Source organism: Balaenoptera ricei, chromosome 1, assembly GCF_028023285.1.
Source record: "Balaenoptera ricei isolate mBalRic1 chromosome 1, mBalRic1.hap2, whole genome shotgun sequence".
Classification (NCBI taxonomy): domain Eukaryota; kingdom Metazoa; phylum Chordata; class Mammalia; order Artiodactyla; family Balaenopteridae; genus Balaenoptera; species Balaenoptera ricei.
The window spans coordinates 25,605,001-25,625,582 of NC_082639.1; the positions used below are offsets into that span (position 1 = coordinate 25,605,001).

The 20,582-nt window shown below is 49.7% G+C and overlaps 2 protein-coding genes and 1 long non-coding RNA gene across 4 annotated transcripts in view; 2 read left to right on the forward strand and 1 right to left on the reverse strand.

The window, feature by feature from the left end:
- Positions 1-1,312: 1,312 nt before the first annotated feature.
- LOC132362874 (uncharacterized) lies at positions 1,313-5,219 on the reverse strand. The gene is made up of 3 exons (XR_009502515.1): positions 5,097-5,219; positions 2,332-4,461; positions 1,313-1,544 (listed from the first exon to the last, which is right to left on the reverse strand). It is a non-coding gene; the product is annotated as an uncharacterized LOC132362874 (long non-coding RNA).
- Positions 2,943-11,495, forward strand: LCK (LCK proto-oncogene, Src family tyrosine kinase). Its single transcript, XM_059917983.1, has 12 exons — positions 2,943-3,226; positions 3,525-3,606; positions 3,799-3,889; positions 4,137-4,235; positions 4,386-4,489; positions 4,690-4,839; positions 5,118-5,270; positions 5,415-5,594; positions 7,847-7,923; positions 8,015-8,168; positions 8,250-8,381; positions 10,846-11,495. Exons 1-12 carry the CDS (start codon positions 3,122-3,124, stop codon positions 11,046-11,048), a joined length of 1,530 nt encoding a protein of 509 aa, XP_059773966.1. The 5' UTR covers positions 2,943-3,121; the 3' UTR covers positions 11,049-11,495.
- Positions 11,496-15,065: 3,570 nt separating this feature from the next.
- HDAC1 (histone deacetylase 1) overlaps positions 15,066-20,582 on the forward strand; it is a 43,177-nt gene continuing 37,660 nt past the window's right edge. For both annotated transcript variants that reach the window (XM_059918007.1, XM_059918012.1), the window contains exon 1: positions 15,066-15,173. In XM_059918007.1, coding sequence (XP_059773990.1) covers positions 15,125-15,173 — 49 coding nt within the window. In that variant the 5' untranslated portion in view covers positions 15,066-15,124. The remainder of the gene's footprint in view (positions 15,174-20,582) is intronic.

Sequence of the window (20,582 nt, forward strand, 5' to 3'; positions counted from 1 at the left end):
TCTTACCCTTTTTCAAAGCCTCTGAGAATGTCAAGCCTGAAAGGGACCTTACTGATCTAAGTTGACACCTCATCTGATGTTGGTGTTCTCTGTGTAATATAACCAACCTGTGGTTTTCCAAGGCCTATTTGAATATCACAAACAATGGGTTGCTCAGGACCTTACTAGACAGCTCAGCTCATCTTAGGCTGGTTCCAGGTTGTTATCAGTTCTTTTCTGGAGGCTTTTGCTGCTGATCAGTTCTTAGCCATAATAAAATTAGCAATCAAAAAAAATAAAAAAGCCATTTGCAGCCACAGAGCCGAGCAAGATTTCTCAAATGTCTCCCCAGGACTCCTAAAGTAGGGGGAAGAGTATATGCGTGTACACCTTTCCTTGAAAGTCTCTTGATTTGGCTTAAAATTCCATGTACATTTTGTATTTTCCTCTATTTGTAATAGATCTATGTCTGTTTAACTACGTGAATAAGGTTTAACTATGTGTTTAACACTCATGCTTTGGGAGGTACACACCCGTGACTTCCGGCACCCATGAAAGGTTATAAGTATCTCAGTTTAAAAAACATAAGCTTAGGGCTTCCCTGGTGGCGCAGTGGTTGAGAATCTGCCTGCCAATGCAGGGGACACGGGTTCGAGCCCTGGTCTGGGAAGATCCCACGTGCCACAGAGCAACTGGGCCCGTGAGCCACAACTACTGAGCCTGCGCATCTGGAGCCTGTGCTCCGCAACAAGAAAGGCCACGATAGTGAGAGGCCCACGCACCGCGATGAAGAGCGGCCCCCACTTGCCGCGACTGGAGAAAGCCCTCGCACAGAAATGAAGACCCAACACAGCCAAAAATAAAAATAAATAAATAAATAAAAATATTAAAAAAATTAAAAAAAACAACAACAACAAAAAAAATAAGCTTATCAACTATACTCCAATATAAAATAAAACTTAAATTAAAAAAAAAAAGAAACGTGAGCTTAAAGCCAAGAGGATTATTTACCAGTCCCATTCTCCCACCCTCCAAAGCAGGGGTTGGTAGGGCAGAATGGACACTGGTATAAGTCTTTCTCAGCTCTAAATCAAGCCAACATTCATCTAAGCTTATGAGAAAGGGATGACGATCCCCAGTTGACAGAAAAGGCAAAGTGAGGCTGGGTAAGAATGATTTCAGCAAAGAGACACAATAAGTATCAGAACCAGAATTTGAACATAACTCCGGGGCTCATCCTTGAATCTTTTTTTTCTTTCTTTAATTAAGATATAATTGACATAGGTCCTTAAGTCTTTTTTTTTTTTTAATTAATTTATTTATTTTTGGCTGCGTTGGGTCCTTGTTGCTGCGTGCGGGCTTTCTTTAGTTGCGGCGAGCGGGGGCTACTCTTCGTTGTGGTGCGCGGGCTTCTCATGGCGGTGGCTTCTCTCGTTGTGGAGCACAGGCTCTAGGCGCACAGGCTTCAGTAGTTGCAGCACGCGGGCTCAGTAGTTGTGGCGCACGGGCTTAGTTGCTCCACAGCATGTGGGATCTTCCCAGACCAGGGATCGAACCAGTGTCCCCTGCATTGGCAGGTGGATTCTTAACCACTGAGCCACCAGGGAAGCCCCGGACCTTAAGTCTTGCTAACCAAAAAAGCACCACTGGTCCCCACTTCTACTTGGTCCCAGCATGTATTAGCAACTCTAGCTTTATTCTGCCCCAAACAGTTGTGTGAGTTTAAGCAGGCCTTTCTGGTCCTCTGTTTGCTCATCTAAAATCGGAGGTTAGACTTGGTGGTTTCTAAGACCTCTGTAGATGGGAGAATCTGTGCATCAACCCTCCACATACCAGTCAACATTTATTAACAAGAATAGTTCTGGGTGCTGGGACATTCAGACAAATAAAACACAGCTTCTGCTCTTGATAAATCCCCCATCTCATCAAGGGGGTAGGAGAGGCAGGGGGACTGACACATAAATTAGCGTAATCATGGCACTCAGTGCCTAAGTTGATGATTGTGGTCTAAGTGGAATGCTGTAGGAGCAAAGAGCATTGGGCATTGGGAAGGCTTCACAGAGAAGGTGATATCTGAGTTGAGGCTGGAAGGTTGAGTTAGAGTTCAACAGATGGGCAAAAGCATTCCAAGGCAGGCGAACCACATAAACAAAGGCACGTTGTAAGAAAAGAGCGTGAAGTTTTTGGGAAGACTAGCTCAGAACACAGGCTGTGTGAATGTGTGTGTGTGTGTGTGTGTGTGCGTGTGTGTGTGTGTGCGTGTGTGTGTGTGTAGCAGAATAGACTGAGGAGGTGGATTTGATTCCGATATTAAAGGTTCTTGAATGCACGGTAAATTAAATTAAACTTTACCTGAGGACTACTGTTTCCAAGCGGTCCTGAGGAGCAGCCCTGGGGGAGGAGGTGCTGCAGGGACTCCCAGGAGCTTCAGAGTGAGGTCGCACCACACTCTGCTTCAGGCAGAACAGCCCCACTTTTACCTGCTTTATCTATGAGGTTCTGCTTGATTTCATCTGACAAAAAGTTTCCACTGCTAAAGCAAGCAAACAAGTAAAAGTTATGGCCAAGAGGGCCGCTGAAGTGTTTTCTGCTGGGGAGAAGCAGGAAGAAGCCTCTGAAGGAGACTTTGTGTGTGGGGGCTTTGGGGCAACAGAGGCCTGATGGCTGACATTCGGGAGAAAGGGTCTCTTATCCAGCTTCCTCGTCTGGAAAGGGGAATTGTAATTAGGAGGTGGGGCGCACACACCCCTCTGGTAGGGGAGGATCAAAACTTAGGTCTTCCCTAGGGCTTGGGGAAGTGTATGCGATCTCTAGTAGGTAGTCCCCCAACTTGGGGGATGGGCAGAGAGAGCGGGAGGGGGGAGAGGCAGGAAGTGGGCAACTAGACTAACAAAGGTGCCTGTGGCGGTTTGCCCAGCCCAGGTGGGAGGGCGGGGCCTAGGCCTCAGCAGGAGGGCATGTGTGACTTTACTGGGAGCTAGGACCCCACTCCAGCTTTTCTGTGGCTGGTGAATGGGGGCTGGGGGGCTGACAATCTTGGGTCCTTCTGGAAGTTCCCAGGGCTAGGCCTTAGCATGTCTGATGTTACAGGGGTAGATCTTGGGGGAGCCCTTTCATTCCCCTCTCCATTCCCCCAGGTACCATGGGCTGTAGCTGCAGCTCAAACCCTGAAGATGACTGGATGGAAAACATCGATGTATGTGAGAACTGCCATTACCCCATAATCCCACTGGATGGCAAGGCCATGGTAAGAGGCAAGACAGGGGGCTTGGTGAGGGAGTCGGGTGGGGTGTACAACCCGGAAGAGAGAAACGGACCACCACTATAGGTCCTTGAAATAACAGCGAGCCCTCTCCCCTACAACAGAAAGGAAAAGAACCCCGGAGAGGGAAAGGGGTTCTCATAAGGTCACGCAGCAAGTGGTTGGTAAATTCAGTGATAAGACCCAGCCAAGCCAAAGTGAAGGAGAGCAGGGCAGTGGGGAGGCAAGCCAGGGTCTGACCCAGCCTCCAGCTCTCTGACTCCACTCATTCCCCACCCCTCAGCTGTCCATCTGGAATGGCTCTGAAGTGCGGGATCCACTGGTCACCTACGAGGGCTCCAACCCCCCAGCTTCTCCACTGCAAGGTGACTTCAACCAGCAGGGCCTGGAAGATAAGTCCTGTGGACCCTTGGCTGTCAGCCTCCATCTCCTCCTCACCTACTCACCACCTGTCCTTCCTCCTTCCCCCTCAGTCGTGTGGGCTACCATGTAACTCCTGAACTCGTGCTCCCAGCCTATTCCAAGCAGGTTCTCCCTGACTCCCCCTGTCTTTACAGACAACCTGGTTATCGCCCTGCACAGCTATGAGCCTTCCCACGATGGAGACCTGGGCTTCGAGAAGGGTGAACAGCTACGTATCCTGGAGCAGTGAGTGTCCCCTTCACCCCATCCATCCTTGCCCTGCCGTAGAGTGTGAGGGAGCAGGGATCTCCGGTACTGCAGCCCCCCTGTGGCCCCTGATCTGGCTTGCAGTGGGTGCCCTTAAGACAAAATGGGAGGCTCCGGAGTGTTGAGCTGGAGGGTGGGGTGGCATGGCCTAACTGGGGGCTCTGAGGGAGGGTTTCCAGCCAAGTCCAAGGCTGAGCAGACCGTGCTAACCGCCGCTGTCGCGCAGGAACGGCGAGTGGTGGAAGGCGCAGTCCGTGACCACGGGCCAGGAAGGTTACATCCCCTTCAACTTTGTGGCCAGAGCGAACAGCCTGGAGCCCGAACCGTGAGTGGGGACTCGTCGTGGGGGATTGCTGGGCGTAGATCCAGGGACCTCGGAGCAAAGGAGAGATGCTAGGGGTGTGTGAATGCTGGAGGGTGATGGAGGAAGAACGGACCAACAGACGAAAGAAGCCCTCGCTTCTGCCTTGCGCAGCTGGTTCTTCAAGACCCTGAGCCGCAAGGACGCGGAGAGGCAGCTCCTGGCGCCCGGGAACACGCACGGCTCCTTCCTGATCCGAGAGAGTGAAAGCACCACGGGTGAGCGGCTGGGCTGGCCGGGGGGCTGTGGGCGGGGCCTCGGGCTGGGGCAGCGAGCAGAGGTCCGGGCGCGAGGAGCCCGCGGGGTTGGTGTGGAATGTGGGGGGGGGGGGGGTGGGGGGGGCGCGTCGGCGGAGGTGCGATTCGCTGGAGGCCACCGCTCCCCTCTTTTGCGTTCCTTCATCCTTTCTTTTTTTCAGGATCGTTTTCACTGTCCATCCGGGACTTCGACCAGACCCAGGGAGAAGTGGTGAAACATTACAAGATCCGTAACCTGGACAAAGGCGGCTTCTACATCTCCCCCCGCATCACTTTTCCTGGCTTGCATGAGCTGGTCCGCCATTACATGAGTGAGCACGGCAGGGTTAGGGTTAGACCGTGTGCCCTATCAGCCTGCCTCCCCCAGTTCCTCTCGGGGTACCCTCCACCCATCTCTCAGTATGCTCCTTCATTACCCCGCAGCGGGTGAGGTGCGGTACCTTGGAGCCCCAGGGATCAGGTGACAGCTCCACACACCTCCCCTGCCCGTCCATTTCCCCAGGTGGGGACTGGGTGGGCCCCCACCCGTGGGCCCCCACCCCCAGTCCCGCCTTATTGACAGCCTTACCCTCCTCCCTTGTCCTCACAGATTCTTCGGACGGGCTGTGCACGAGGTTGAGCCGCCCCTGCCAGACCCAGAAGCCCCAGAAGCCGTGGTGGGAGGATGAGTGGGAGGTTCCCAGGGAGACGCTGAAGCTGGTGGAGCGTCTGGGGGCTGGCCAGTTCGGAGAGGTGTGGATGGGTGAGTGAGGCCCTCCAGCACTGCGGGGAGGAGAGGCGTCTACGGAGGTCGTGAGAGTCCCACGACAGTGCCCTGTTTCGGGGCAGCTGCCTGGCTCTGGGGGCATGGGCTCCGAGTGACTCCCCCAACCCCTCCCTGCCCCAGGGTACTACAACGGGCACACGAAGGTGGCAGTGAAGAGCCTGAAGCAGGGCAGCATGTCCCCCGATGCCTTCCTGGCCGAGGCCAACCTCATGAAGCAGCTGCAACACCAGCGGCTTGTCCGGCTCTACGCGGTGGTCACCCAGGAGCCCATCTATATCATCACGGAATACATGGAGAATGGTGGGCGCCGCCGCCGTGCGCGGCCGCTGGGGGGCACTGCCGTCTCCTCTGCCCCTGCTGGAGGGCGGAGGAGATAGGCCTGGCTCAGCACTGAGGTTATTTAGAGGAATTTTCCTGAGCCCCCAAAGACTCACTTCCAGGGGCGACTGTAGGGCGTGTGGAGAAGAGGGTGTGTTGTTCGAGCCCTGTCTGGGAGCCCAGCTTGAGGTGGCAGGCTCTGGAAGAGCATTCACCCCCCCCCCCACCCCCCTTCTTCTCTAACCTGCAGTCAGTCCTATTTGCCTTCTTCAAACCCCACCTTGATCTAAGGATGCTTGATCTCAGGAGATGAGTAGGTCCCTGGCCCCATCTCTCTCCCTTCTGCCCCTGAGCCTTGGGAGTGCTCCAAAGCCCTCTTTTTCAGTTCTGGGTGAGCCCCTCCCCCTCCCTCGGTCCACTGTCGGACAGATTGAGAGACCCAGGAAGGTAAATAGGAATTTCTAGGCCCAGCTTTGGGCCAAGTCCCTGTGCCACCTCTGATGCTCAGTTCCCCCAAGAATAACAGCAGAAATCTAAACAGGCTTATCCAGAAATAAGAGTAGTCATTAAGGGCTCTAGAGTCTGACTGCCTGGGTTAGAATCCTGGCTTCAGGACTGTGTGGCCTTGGGCTTGGTCACTTCACTTCCCTCTGCCATGGTTTCCTCATCTGTAAAATGGTGATAATAATGCAATAGCAACTTTCTTACAGGGTCTTTTTTTTTTTTTAATTTATTTTTGGCTGTGTTGGGTCGTTGTTGCTGCTTGCGGGCTTTCTCTACTTGCGGCGAGCGGGGGCTACTCTTCGTTGTGGCGCGTGGGCTTCTCATTGCAGTGGCTTCTCTTGTTGCGGAGCATGGGCTCTAGGCGCGTGGGCTTCAGTAGCTGTGGCACACAGGCTTCAGTAGTTGTGGCTCACGGGCTCTAGAGTGCAGGCTCAGTAGTTGTGACACATGGGCTTAGTTGCTCTGCAGCATGTGGGATCTTCCCAGACCAGGGCTCGAACCTGTGTCCCCTGCATTGGCAGGCGGATTCTTAACCACAGGGAAGTCCCCTTATAGGGTTTTTGTGAGGATGAAAGTTAATGCATATAGAGCAGTTAGAACAGGGCCTGCCATATAGTAACAGCTTAGTAAGTTTGTTGTTATCTGGCTCTGATTCTTGGGGAGTATAAGATCTGTCCCTCTTTCAGGAAGGGAAAAAAGCTGTTAATTGGCTAATGGATTCTGGAAATGGCAAATAGAGGACCACCTTCAATTGGTAGTTGCTTGGAGTTCTGTGTTGAGAAGGATTCTGAGGTTCCTTGGAAGTGAGCACTGGGATTGATTAGCAACATCTGCCATGGATACAATGAAGGAATAGCAGTTTATGTCCACATATTTGCTGCCTCTGGGTGAGGTCTTTGCCTTCAGTGACTAATTCAGCACTCATAGTGGAGACACTCAAGTTGTTGTCATCTTCATATAGGGTTTTAGTCTCTTGAGAAGGACGAGTGGTCGCTAGCTCTGCTCCAGCCACTCCCATCCCTGGTCTTCTCCTAGTTACCCTCTGCTACCAGAAAGGTGGTCTCTCAGTCCTCCAGGACACCTCTTTCCATATTCCATTTACTACATTCAGCATACATTTATTGCTGCTTACTGTGGGCTGGGAACATTGATTGATTGCTGCTATCAGTTATGCATACTAGGAAAACCAGAGTTTGTGCCATAGGAAAGTTCCAGTATACCATGGGGAAGGTAAATGATGATGTAATTTATTATGCTTGGTAGGATCTAGAGAGGTTTTCTAGAGGAATTGTCTAGCTGGGCCATGAACAAAAAGAATTTTTAGCATGAGACATGGGACAAAGAGACCTTGGGGTGAGAACCCAGGGGTCTATGTGGAAAATCTCTCAATTGTCTAGGATGGGTGGAGTAAAAGAGGCAGGAGTGGAGGGAAGAGAAGAAACTACAGATGTGGACCATGCAGGGCTTTGGATGACTGGCTGAAGAGTTTGGGCTCCACCCCACTGGTGACAAGAAGCTTGCAGACCCCTGCAAGTAGCCCCCTAGTCCCCGGGAAAAGGGCATCACACAACCCGGGCATCCTCACTCTGAACACACACTCCTCCTGTTTCAGCTTTTACTCTTCCTTTCCACACATCAGACACTGCTTCTAGACTCCCAGTTAGGGGAGAAGGGTCTGGGGGCTTTCCCCTGGGGCAGCTTGGGTCAGCAACTCTGGCTTCTGCCCACAGGGAGCCTGGTGGATTTTCTCAAGACCTCCGCAGGCATCAAGCTGACCATCAACAAACTCTTGGACATGGCAGCCCAAGTAAGGAGACTGGGGAGGGGCTGGGCATGGGCACAGGGCAGTGGGATAAGGATGTCTGGCCCAGGACTGCTGACCTGTACCTGGCCTGCAGATTGCAGAGGGCATGGCATTCATTGAAGAGCGGAATTACATCCACCGTGACTTGAGGGCCGCCAACATCCTGGTGTCTGACACCCTGAGCTGCAAGATCGCAGACTTTGGCCTAGCACGCCTCATTGAGGACAATGAGTACACAGCCAGGGAGGGTAGGTATGGGATATGAGGGAAGTCTGGGGCCTGCAGGGTCTGGCCAAGCAGACCCAGGTGACCTCACTTCCTCCCTCCAGGGGCCAAGTTTCCCATTAAGTGGACAGCACCAGAAGCCATTAACTATGGGACATTCACCATCAAGTCGGACGTGTGGTCTTTTGGGATCCTGCTGACGGAGATTGTCACTCATGGCCGCATCCCTTACCCAGGTCAGGGTCAAGGGCAGGAGCTGAAAGGGTGATGGGGAAGGGCAGCAAATTCATGTCTTTCCACTTACTTCTTCCCAGGCTAAGAATCTGAAACTCTCTAGCTGTTTCTCCTCCATCATCTCAGGGGTGGCACTCTTACATCCCCAATTAGGTGCACATCTCCCAGGCCTGGCTTCCATCTCTGTCTCTGGATCTCTCTTCCCTCAACAATCCCAGCTCTTTTCTTTAGTTCTAACACAGGCAGCCTAATATGTAGAAGAGGATCTGGCCTGGGAGGCAAGAGGCCTGCTTCTTATTACCAGGTCTGCCACTGATGCTTTCTGTTTGGCTTTGATCAGATCATTCCTTTTTTCTCCAGTTGTAAAACGTGAGGTTAGAACAGTACCTGACCCATACGAAGCACTCAAGAGTGTTAGGTTTTATTATTAATCACTATGGGCAAGTGACTTGGGCAGGTGACTTTACCTCTCTGAGCCTCAGTTTCATGATATGAGAAACAAGATTATTTGTGAAAGAGCTTGACTCATAGTAGGTGTTCACTAAACACTGACTTCCCGTCCCTCTGAAGCCTTCCATGTAGAGTGAGAGAGATGTGTAAACAGCTAATTCCCACCCTCTCCCATTCCTCCCTCTATCTCCTGGACAGTCCTTTACTCTTGAATTCAGCCAAGACAGGAATGAAATTTTTTTTGGAAGGAACTTGCTAGGAAACTCTGGGGAAAGGAAATAGAATACAAAGACAGGGTAAGGAGGTCATGGAGCACAGTGGTCGGACTTGCAGAAGCTTCCCACATCCCCATCAGTGTGCACAGAACTTTGCTCCTGGGAAGGTAAAGACACCTTAGAATCAGGTGAGGGTATGCAGGCCTTCCCTGCCCTGGACTTGCCCCATCACAGAGTCCAGCGGCAGCGCCGGGGCTAGAAACACACTCGTTGTCCTGCCAAGAGCTCACACTGCTCCCTTAGAGAATTTTTCTATTAGAAGAATAAAGGCAGTGAAAGCATGATGATAAATGGCAACTGACACATGGCTTCAGGGTCAGGGAAACTATGGGGAGTAATGGGGACCTGGGTGAACTTGCATCTGCTCTAGCAGATGGTTGCTATTAAGACATGGGGGCCCAAAAAACAGATCTTTGTTTTTTCAAGAGAAGCCAAAACTTGGAGTTTTAGGAAAATTTTCCCATTTCCAAATATTGGTGATGATTCAGATTGTTTAAAAATGCCAAAAGGGGGGACATCCCTGGTGGTCCAGCAGTTAAGATTCCATGCTCCCAATGCAGGGGGCATGGGTTCGATCCCTGGTTGGGGAACTAAGACCCCGCATGCCAAAAATAATAATAATAATAATAATACACACACACACACACACACACACACACACACACAAACAAAAAAAACACTATAAGGGGCGAAGCCAAAGTAGGTCTGTGGGCTGTGGGCTGTATTTAGGCTGGGTGTAGCCAATAGGTTTGTACCCTTGTTCCCTGGCCTATGTCCTTCAGTGTCCTGATTTTGAAATCTGAGTGACACATAGCTAGAGGCCCCCCAGGGGAAAGGCCTGGGGAAGAGAGGTCTCTATTGACTAGGGTCCAGTCTGAAGCTTTGTAGGAGTAAAACTTCTGTTTTGCTAGGACCCTCTAGGGGTTAGGCTCTGGGGACTGCCTGTCACAGTCTCTTCTCAGGAGAATGAAGGAGAAACCAGAGGCCATACGGGTAATTTAGAAACAGGAAGCTATATTTCTGCTGTGCCCATGCAGTTCTCCAGAGCAGCTCCTCTTGGGGTCTACATGCAAAGAGCCTACTATGGGGGCCAGGATCAGCACCAAGGGAGGGAAGTGGCCCAAAGATGATTTCATCTGGGTCATGGAGGGGCCTAGTGAATCTTCTCTGCCCCATGCAGGGTCTGCCTTGCTGCGGTCCAGGGTCCATCTGGATTCCTGATGCAGCATCTCGTGTGCCTGTTCTCAAAGCTGGAGAAGCCTCCCCATTGTCCTGGCTGTGGGCCCCCATCCTGCCCTGGGCCCTGACCACTCCATCCTTCCCTACCAAATAATCATCATTACAGGTACTCTTTATGCTGCATCTCCTCTTCCAGGCAGCATCCTCAATGCTATATATACACTTTCTCTTTCAATCCTGATAACACCTCTATGAGGTAGGAGCTACTGTTATCCCATTTTCCAGATGAGGAAACTGAGGCTCAGAGAGGTGCCATGGCTCACCCAAAGTCTCACAGCCACATGTGTGCGTTATTGAGTGTTTAAGCCATAGCAGACACTACAAGTGGCACGACTGACATTTAGCAGGTACCGCGAGATGAATACCTTACCATTGATGAAGACCAAGATCCCTTTGGATTGGTGTTCACACCATACCAGTTGTCAAATATCTTGACCATCACCCCTGCCTGTGGGCTTCCAAAGCCTGGAGGCTTGATGTCAGTTCTCCCATCAACCTCTAGGGATGACCAATCCTGAGGTGATTCAGAACCTGGAGCAAGGCTACCGCATGGTACGACCTGACAACTGTCCAGATGAGTTGTACCACCTTATGATGCTGTGCTGGAAGGAGCTCCCGGAGGACCGGCCCACCTTTGACTACCTGCGCAGCGTGCTGGAGGACTTCTTCACAGCCACAGAGGGCCAGTACCAGCCGCAGCCCTGAGGAGCCTAGCTGGCTGGGGCTTGGAGCCCTCCCCCTACCTAGCCAACCTGGCTCGGGGAGATGCAGTTCCTGTGTTACACCCATGTGGCCTATGCACATATGGACTCTGCATGTGAATCCCACCCACATGCGACACATACACTTCTCCTGTCCTGTACACGGGTTCTGTAGTTGGGTGGGCTCTGCACATGTGTCTTGTACATGTGTGGCCTGTGCATATATGTCTTGGACACTTGTCCAAGTTGTCCCCTTCTGGGCCCGCCCACTTCTGAGACCACCAAAGAGGGGAGAGAGGCCTGTGATTGACACCAGCTTCTCCCCACCCCTTTTTCCTTTCCCCTGGTCATCAAGAAGCTCCTTGAGGGCTGGGACCTTATCTAATACCTCTGTGCGCTCCTCTTTGGTGCCTGGCACCCATAAGGAGCTCAATAAATGTCTGTTGGTGAAGATTGCACATCTTTCTGCTCCCCACTCCAATCTCCTTTTCCTTGGGAGTGGGGAGTGAGCGTTCAGAAGATGGAAACTGGGGCACCCTGAATTGGGGTGAAAGATGGGATGAAGGGGTGTCTGAACTTTTTCCAGCCCTGCTGATGTTGGGGGCCAAGAGGAGGTCCCTATACTTTGCTGTATGGGTTCTTTGAACCCCTTCAAACGCCCACCCCAAAGGATTATGGGCAACCCCTACCCAGAACCTCCTAGAGAGTAGATGTGTCCCAAGACACTCCCCCCTCCCATTATATAAATGCAACAGCATTTTTGAGAGCTACTGATTCAAGGACTATATTTGACCTTAGATATGTTCTGATTCACCTTCAAGGTGTTTTTAAACATTGAGTTTATTCACTCACTTAACAAATATTTATTGAACTGTGTGCTAGGCATGATTCTGGGCTCATAGGATATGCAGTAGATAAAATCTCTGGAGCTTACACTCCGTAAAGGAAGATAGACAATAAGCATCACAAAGAAGTAAATGGTATGGTATGCTACAAGGTGATAGTGCTAAAGGGAAAAAAGAGCAAGGTAAGAGGAATTAGGAATGTCATGTTTGGGGGAGGTTTGTAGTTTTAAAGAGAGTGGTCTGGGAAGGTCTCATTGAGCAGGTGAATTTTGAGCAAAGATTTGAAGGTGAGGGAGTGAGCCACGTGGTATGCAGGATGAGCAGTCAGGCAGAGGGAACAGCCTGAGGCAGAAGCTCGCCTGGCAAGCTCTGAGAGGTAAAGGTAGCCTGAGGGAGGGGGATACATCCTATGGGGCCTGGGGCAGTGTGGCCTTTGCAGGAGCCATTTTGAGGAGCCTTTGCAGGGTGCCGAGCCATGACATGATCTGACTTACATTTTAAAAGGATGGCTCTTACTGCTGTCTTGAAAGTAGACTGAGTTAGCAGTCAGTTTATAAAACTGGGGTAGTTTTGCATAAAACTCCAGATTTCTGCCTTCTCTTGAAAAAAATAGGAAGATTTGGCTCTTTTGGGCTTACCTGTCCTCATGGAGCTGAGTAAGTGGCCAATGCCTTCAGGTGGGGTATGAGCTCTCCCATTGCCAGAGTCCCCTTTGCACTCTATTGCTCCCAGACAATGAACCTGAGTGTTAGTGGTTACTTATCATCATGTTCGGGCTGTTGTTTTTATAAAAAGAGGAAAATGAAAAAATTTTTGCACCCATATTTCCATTAAGAAGTGGGAAAATTAAAGATCCCTGAAGATGGCAGTGTGTTTGAAGAAAGATGGGGAGAAGGACATATTTCTTTAGAAAGTGAAAAAGAATGCAATATTAAAAACAAGCAAAGTACTTGAATCGAACCAATATAAATATAAATCCACTCATTTACATCACCTGCGTGACCTCTGCAGGCGTCTGAGTTTGTGATTCCTGTTCTGCATTTTATAAAACGCTGCCACACCCATGACCTCATCTGATCCCCACCCTCCTCCTCCTTTGGACACTGCTGCAGCCACAGAGTTGGTGAACTTTGTTTTCTTACACTCTCCATTTTACTAAGAGGGAAATGGGGGCCCAGAAATGTTCCTGGCTAGGAAGCAGCAACACAGAACTGGGAATAGGGTTTATTCCCTGGTCTTTTGCTGCTTCTATAATAGAAGTGCCCAGTCTTAGGTCTGTTACGTTTGTAATTAGTGGCCCAAATGCAGTTCCCAGGTGAGGAACACAAGTGCCCAAACAGTCTTTAAGCTGTAAAGGGCGTAAAAAAATGTATCTATTGACTATAGGATCATGAGTAACTTACTTGGCACATAGTAAGCACTCACTAAATATTAATATTGTTGTAGTTGTTATTTTAATAGCCCATCACAGTGCTTTTCAATCTGTAGCTTTCAATAATGATTAGTTGATGACTGATCTAGTGCAGTGGTTCTCAACGGTAGGGTGGGGGGCACTTTTACACTCCCTCCAATCCCCTCCCCCTTGCCCTGGAGACATTTTGCCACGTCTGAGGACAATTTCTGTTGTCACAGCTGGGGGTGGGGGCAGGGTACTACTGGCATCTAATAAGTAGAGGCCAAGGATGCTGTTAAAAATCCTACAGTAAAAAAAAAAAAAAAAAAAAAAAATCCTACAGTGCACAGGACGGTCCCCTACAACAAAGAATTATCCAAAATATCAATAGCTTCAGTATCCTGAGAAACTCTGCTCCCAGTATAAGGGGACAATCAGTTTCGTCCCATCTAAAGGCACTCAGTTCTCCTAGGTGACTGCATCAGGGACGTAGGCTTTGGAGTAAGAAAGGCTGGGTTCTGCCACTTTTTTTAAAAAATTTATTTTTATGTTTTTTTATTATTTTTGGCTGTGTTGGGTCTTCGTTTCTGTGCGAGGGCTTTCTCTAGTTGCGGCAAGCGGGGGCAACTCTTCATCGCGATGCGCGGGCCTCTCAATATCGCGGCCTCTCTTGTTGTGGAGCACAGGCTCCGAACGCGCAGGCTCAGTAGTTGTGGCTCACGGGCCCAGTTGCTCCGCGGCATGTGGGATCTTCCCAGACCAGGGCTCGAACCCGTGTGTCCTGCATTCGCAGGCGGATTCTCAACCACTGCGCCACCAGGGAAGCCCCCTGCCACTTTTTTAATGTGCCTCTGGTGCATAGTAGGCATTCAAAAAATTACGATTGAAAATTGAACGTAATTACTGTGTGACTCTGAGGAAGCCACAAAGTTCCGAACTTCGTTATCTTTGTTAAATGGTGATAAAAAGCCCCCCTCCACGGGCTTCCCTGGTGGCGCAGTGGTTGAGAATCCGCCTGCCAATGCAGGGGACACGGGTTCGGGCCCTGGTCTGGGAAGATCCCACATGCCGCGGAGCAACTGGGCCCGTGAGCCACAATTACTGAGCCTGCGCGTCTGGAGCCTGTGCTCCGCAACAAGAGAGGCCGCGATAGTGAGAGGCCCGCGCACCGCGGTGAAGAGTGGCCTCCACTTGCCGCAACTGGAGAAAGCCCTCGCACGGAAACGAAGATCCAACACAGCCATAAATAAATAAATTAAAAAAAAAAAAAAAAAAAAAAAAAGCCCCCCTCCAAAGCCGTCGTGAAGAATAACGGAGATGACTGAGATAATGTCGGTAAAGCTATTGCACAGCGTTTGGCCTACAGCAGTTTCCTGTCCTTTGTCAATTTATTTCTCCTGCTCCAAACTCAGCTGAGTGACCTTGCGCAAGTCACTTTCCACCGTAGGCCTCTGTCAAATGACAAAGTTGGTCTCTGATCTCCAAGCACTCTCCCAAAGCCGAATGGGACAGCGAAGTTTGCAGTCCGGCTTTCTTCCCCCGGGACGAATGGTACGGTCCTAGGGCAGCCCCACCCCCTGTCGCGGACCTTGGTACAGGCCCAAGGGGCCCTCCGAGGCCTCGCCGGGCTGCCCTTGCCCCCCGCCGAGTTCCGGGCCGTCCCGCCGCCTCTGATTGGCTGGAGCGGTGCCCGGGCTGCGCGGCTATAGGTGAGCCCGGGCGGGGACGGGCGGAACGCGCTGGAGGCCCGCCCCCTCTCTGTTGGGTCGGACGCTGAGCGGAGCCGGCGGCGGGCGGGAGGGTGGACGGACAGACTGACGGGAGGGACGGGAGGCGAGCAAGATGGCGCAGACTCAGGGCACCAGAAGGAAAGTCTGTTACTACTACGACGGTGAGTACAGTCCTCGCGCCGGGGGCGGGGGCGGGGCCGGGCTAGGCGGGATCTGGGAGAGGGAGCCGAGGAGATCTGAGGGGGGGACGCTGAGGCGTTGGGGAAAGACTGAGGGAGGAGGCTGAGAGAAGGAGGCTGAGAGGAGGTCGAGGCTGAGGGCGGAGGCTGAAAAAAGGTGGTCGGGGCTGAGGGAGGAGGCTAAGAGGAAAGGAGGTGGAGCCTGAGGGAGGAGGCTGAGGGGAAGGAGGTCGAGGCTGAGAGGGTCGCCTGGGGAAACCTGAGGTCACTTTGGAGGGGACTTATGAAGTCTGATGTGGAGTTTGCGGCGGCCTCCCAGAGGGGAGGCTGAGTCCGAGGGGGGAGGCAGAATCTGGTGGAGAAGGTTTCAGGGTTACATGTTACTGCTGAGAATCCGAAGGTCTCTCACTGCCCCTTTCCTTCCTCATCTGTTCTGGTGAGAGGCCATCAGAGCTCACCAGCATCCCTCCCCATCTCCTAGCAGGCCCTGCAGTTGCTGCTGGGAAATGGGACCCCTGAGGTTGGAAGGAGAAGGATGCAACTTGTTACAACAAACTTTTTCATTGAACAGAGATCTGTGGAGCAGCAACTTCCTCTGTTCTAGGTAGCATTTAGGGGCTGGGGCCATGGGAAGACCAAAGCACTTGTCACCTTCCTCTCAGTCTGGAGGAGCAGGTAGACATTGACAAAGAATTGCTCTCCACTATCAGGCTGGGAGGAAGGACAGCTCAGAGTGTTCTGGGAGCACAGAGAAGAAACACCCGCCCAGCCTGAGGAGTCAGGCAAGGAGGTGCCGTCTCAGTTAGGACCTGATGAACAGGAGTTATTAGCCAGGCCCAGGAAGGGCAAAAATAAGAGCAAGTTGAGAGGTAAGAGAGAGGACAGCACGTTTGAAAAACGGCAGGTGTATGTACAGAATGGTGGAGGCATAGATTTGAGGGCACAGTGTTAGAAGGTAGAGAGCAGGGGTGAGAGAAAGGTTGCAAGTGATGAGGCTGGAGAAGTAAATGGGGACCAGATCATGAAGGGCTGGGCATAACACCCTAAGGAAGTTGGACTTTATTCTGAGGGCACTTGTGAATCATTCAAGTTGTATGCAGGTTAGTGACATCATCAGATTTATACCTTGGAACTATCACTCTGTGACAGAAATTAAACTCATGAATGGAGAAGTAAGGAAGAAGACAAGGATCCCAAGTTTCTGATTTGGGCAGTTTGATGCTGAGTGTTTGTAGAAGGCAGTATCAGTTGATAACTTTGGGTTTTGTTTTATTTATTTATTTACTTATTTGGCTGCTTTGGGTCTTCGTTGCTGTGCGCCAGCTTTCTTGAGTTGCGGTGAGCGGGGGCTACTCTTCGTTCGGTGCCCGGGCTTCTCACTGCGGTGGCTTCTCCTGCTGCGGAGCACGGGCTCTAGGCGCGGGCTCAGTAGTTGTGGCTTGCGGGCTCTAGAGCGCAGGCTCAGTAGTTGTGGCGCACGGGCTTGGTTGCTCCGCGGCATGTGGGATCTTCCCGGACCAGGGCTCGAGCCTGTGTCCCCTGCATTGGCAGGTGGATTCTTAACCACTGCGCCACCAGGGAAGTTCCGGGTTTTGTTTTTTAAAGAAATATTTGTTGAGATGTCTGGGGGGTATCCAAGTAGAGGTGTCCAGTAGGCAGTTGGCCATTCATTCAGGTCTGCAGTTTAGAAGACAAACAAGAAGATAGAGATTTTTGGTGATTGTCAGAATACATACATACAGGTGATAATTTTATTTATAGAAGAGGATGCAGTCACCCTCGCATCCCATGTAAGAAGTTGTATAGGTTGAAAAGAGAAGAGGGTCCAGGGCGGAATTCTAAGGAAGTGGACTGAGAAAAAGTCTAGCGTTCTTCATGCTCTGCACTCCCTTGCCATAGCGTTTGTCACTGTGTATTGGAATTGCCCATTTACTTGTTCATACTTCTTAAAGACAGTAAGCTCCTTAGGGAAAGGGATCATGTTTTGTCTACCTTTGTACGCTCAGTCCCCAAAACAGTGCCTAGCTCATAGTAGGCACATATTTTCTCAAGAAATACTTGTTGATTAAATGAATAAAGATACAAAGGGAATGACCAGGGATGTAAGTGAACCAAAAAGTGTTGGGTTACAGTAGCCAAAAGAGGGAGGGAGTGGCCGAGTGTTGGCAACAGCTGTTTCCTGTGCAGGGTTTGGAACTGAAGCTGAATTGCAGTAGATTGAAGAATGAATGGATGGGTTAAGAGGAGACATTAGGTTGAACTTTTTTTATTTTTATTTTTTTATATTATTTTTGGCAGCGCTGCGCAGCATGCGGGATCTTAGTTCCCTGACCAGGGATCGAACCCGTGCCCCCTGCAGTGGAAACACGGAGTCCTAACCATTGGACTGCCAGGGAAGTTCCTAGGCCGATCTTCTAAAGGAAGCTTGTTGGGGCAGAGAGAGAGGGTTGTTGATAAAGGGGAGATGTAGTGGCTGAGAGTTGAGTATATGCAAATTCTTATGGAAAATAGCCAGATATTGGAGAGAGGAGCTAGTAATGATGCAGATCCCTGAGAAGAGACCAGGTGAGATGGAAACCAGAGCACAGGTAGGGACGCTAGTCTTGCAAGGGGAAGTTCCTCTGGGACGAGAGGTTAAGTGGCAAGGAAAAGTTCAGAGATAGATAAGTTTGAAGGGGAGATGATGGGGAGAAAGTGGAGGGAGTTTTCAAGATGAGGTAAGAGAATATTCCTTTTCCTGAGAGTGGGGGAGGGCAGTTGGTAGAGTAGGAATCTTGAAGAGAGACAGCTGTTATGAAAGAGGGAGCCAGGAAAAAAAATTGGAAGGATTGCTGAACAGTGATGAGGGCTGGCGTCTGTGACTTTGTAGCCTTATCAGTTTGCACAGTTTTGTGACCTCTACACTCTCAGTTTAAACAGAGAAAAAGTGGAAAGACATCAGTCTTTAGAGAAGGGAGATTTCTTACTTTTTGAGAAACTACTTGTGAGTTTTGCAGTGAGGTCACTAGTTTGGGGCTCAGATTTGGCTCTGCCACTCAGAAGCTTTGAAGTATTGGGCAAGTCATTTTACCTTTCCGGGCCTCAGGTCACTCCCCTATAAAATTGAGAAACTATGAGAACAGTGCAAAAAGCTCTTTTTAAAAAAGTTTTAAAAAGTTTAAAAAAGCTGGATTGGTTCCACGACCCCAGTGCAAATATCAAAAGGATGCTCAAATTCCTTACATAAAATTGCATAGTATAGTAGGCCCTCCTTAGCCAGGGTTAGTGGATGGGGAGGGCCAATTCTATATAAAAGCATTATTTCTTTTTAAAGTCTCTCAGCAACCTGATTAAAAACTGTTAAGGAAAATGGTATCTTTGGGCCCCACCCTCAGGTACTCCCTTAGCTTTCTAGATAAGTTATCTTAGTTCCCCAAGTCTAAACCTTGGCTGGATTCTGGGTTGATAGGCCAGAGATATGGGTAAGCAGGAAGCCAGTTATATCGCATAGTAATGACCTTGTGACTCCTGACTGCCCACAAGTTGGGTCTGCATCTGGATGTCTCTGCCAATGCCTTGAGAACCTGTTCTACCCCCCACCATGGCTGATAAGGTTGTCTGAGGAGCCCTGGGAACAAACTTTTCTGCCTGCCTTCCCTGCTACTGCGTCTCAAAATCTGTGTCTGTATGGGACAAGCGTCCCCCTTGAATGCCACTGCATGCTGTGCTCTGGCTGAGAGCACAGGCCTCACTAAGATTAAGAGAAGAGGATGAAAGGACATTAGGTAAAAACTAAGGAAATCTAAATAAAGTATGGACTTTTAGTTAATGATAATGTATCAATATTCCTTCATTAATTGTAACAAATACTTTTTATTTTACTAATGTAAAATATTAGTAGTAGGGGAAATAGTAGTGTAGTATCTAAGAATTCTGTACTTCTTTGCAATTTTTCTGTAAATCTAAAATTGTTCTATAAAATAAGGTTTATTTAAAAAGAGAGAGAAGAGGATGAGATCCTAAATATCCAACTGTTTAGAAGTTTCCCATTATCCCAGGCCATGTCTGTGCCAAAGAGAATTGGAGTGTGGCTTGGATGCTGTTGGTGGCATTCCCCGCAGTGCATTGCTCCCTGGAATGAAGCCTGTTTCTGGCACTACCAATCAATGATTAAGAGGTTGGGGCCTTTTTTTCACTGGTGCTGAAAGATCTGCCTCATCCTGATGGACTTCCAAAGAGAGAACTTTGGGTGTGCAATTCACGTGATTTTGAAATATTGTTCCAAGAACTTTCTACCAAGTAGACTCACAGAGCCCTTTAGATTAAGTGCGAACTGAAGTAGGTACCTGGGAAACCCAATGTAGTTTTTAGCATTCCGGATTCGGAGTTAGAAGGGTTGACTCCCAGATCATTCATTAGCTGTGTGATCTTGAGCAGGCACATAACTTCTCTGAGTCTCACCTCAGTTCCTTGAATCTTTATTGAGCCTTTATGATGTACAGGGCATATTTGTCCTTGCCTTCAAGGAGCTAGTCTTGTAGACATAAAATAGATATGTAAATAATTTAGATACAAAGCAAAATTACATGCCATATATAAATTGCATGCAGAGGAAGAGACCATTTATTCTGATCAGGACTATGGTTGGAGCTTGAGCTGGGCTTTGTAGTATGAGGATCATCAGAGAAGGAATGACATTCCAGGTCAAAGGAACAGTCTGAACAAAGGATACTTTGGTGTGAAGGTGAATGCCATGTTCAGGAAGCTGATAATAATCTAGTGCGTTTATAGCAGAGATTGGCAAACTTTCTGTAAAGGGCCAGATAGTAAATATTTTAGGCTTTGTGTACCATATAGGTGGTCTCTGTGGTAACTATTTAACTACTCAATTCTGCCATTATAATGTGAAAGTAATCATAGATAATATGTAAACTAATGGGCATTGTTGTGTTCCATAACATCTTATATACAAAAAACAGGCAGCTAGTTGTATTTGGCCCAAGGGCCATAATTTGCCTGCTCAGGTCTAGAACAGAGAGAGAGAAAGAGAGCGCGAGAGAGAGAGTGCGTGTGTGCGTGTGTGTGCACGCGCACGCGCATGTGTGTGCTGGGGCAGGGTGGTGGTGGTAGGAAGTTGGAAAAGTAGATTAAGAAACTCCTTTAATGCCAGGCTACTGAAGTTGTTCTTTATTCTTTATCCTGTAGGGGATGGGGAACCATTAAGGATTTTTGAGTAGGCGAGTGATGTTATCAAAGCTGTATATTAGGAAAATAACTGGTAACCGTATGGCAGATAGTTTGAATTGAAGGCAGAGGGACCAATTAGAAGGTTATTGCTATCGATGAATCAAGAGATGGTGAGTTTAGTCTTCTTATCTATAAACTGGGGATAATACTCCCTGTCCTAACTGT

Bases quoted from the DNA above. Each gene is read 5' to 3' on its own strand.
- LCK (XM_059917983.1), top strand. From the start codon at position 3,122: ATGGGCTGTAGCTGCAGCTCAAACCCTGAAGATGACTGGATGGAAAAC. The intron at 4,490-4,689 runs GTGAGCGGCTGG...TCTTTTTTTCAG, and splicing joins AGAGAGTGAAAGCACCACGG to GATCGTTTTCACTGTCCATC. The intron at 5,595-7,846 runs GTGGGCGCCGCC...TTCTGCCCACAG, and splicing joins CACGGAATACATGGAGAATG to GGAGCCTGGTGGATTTTCTC.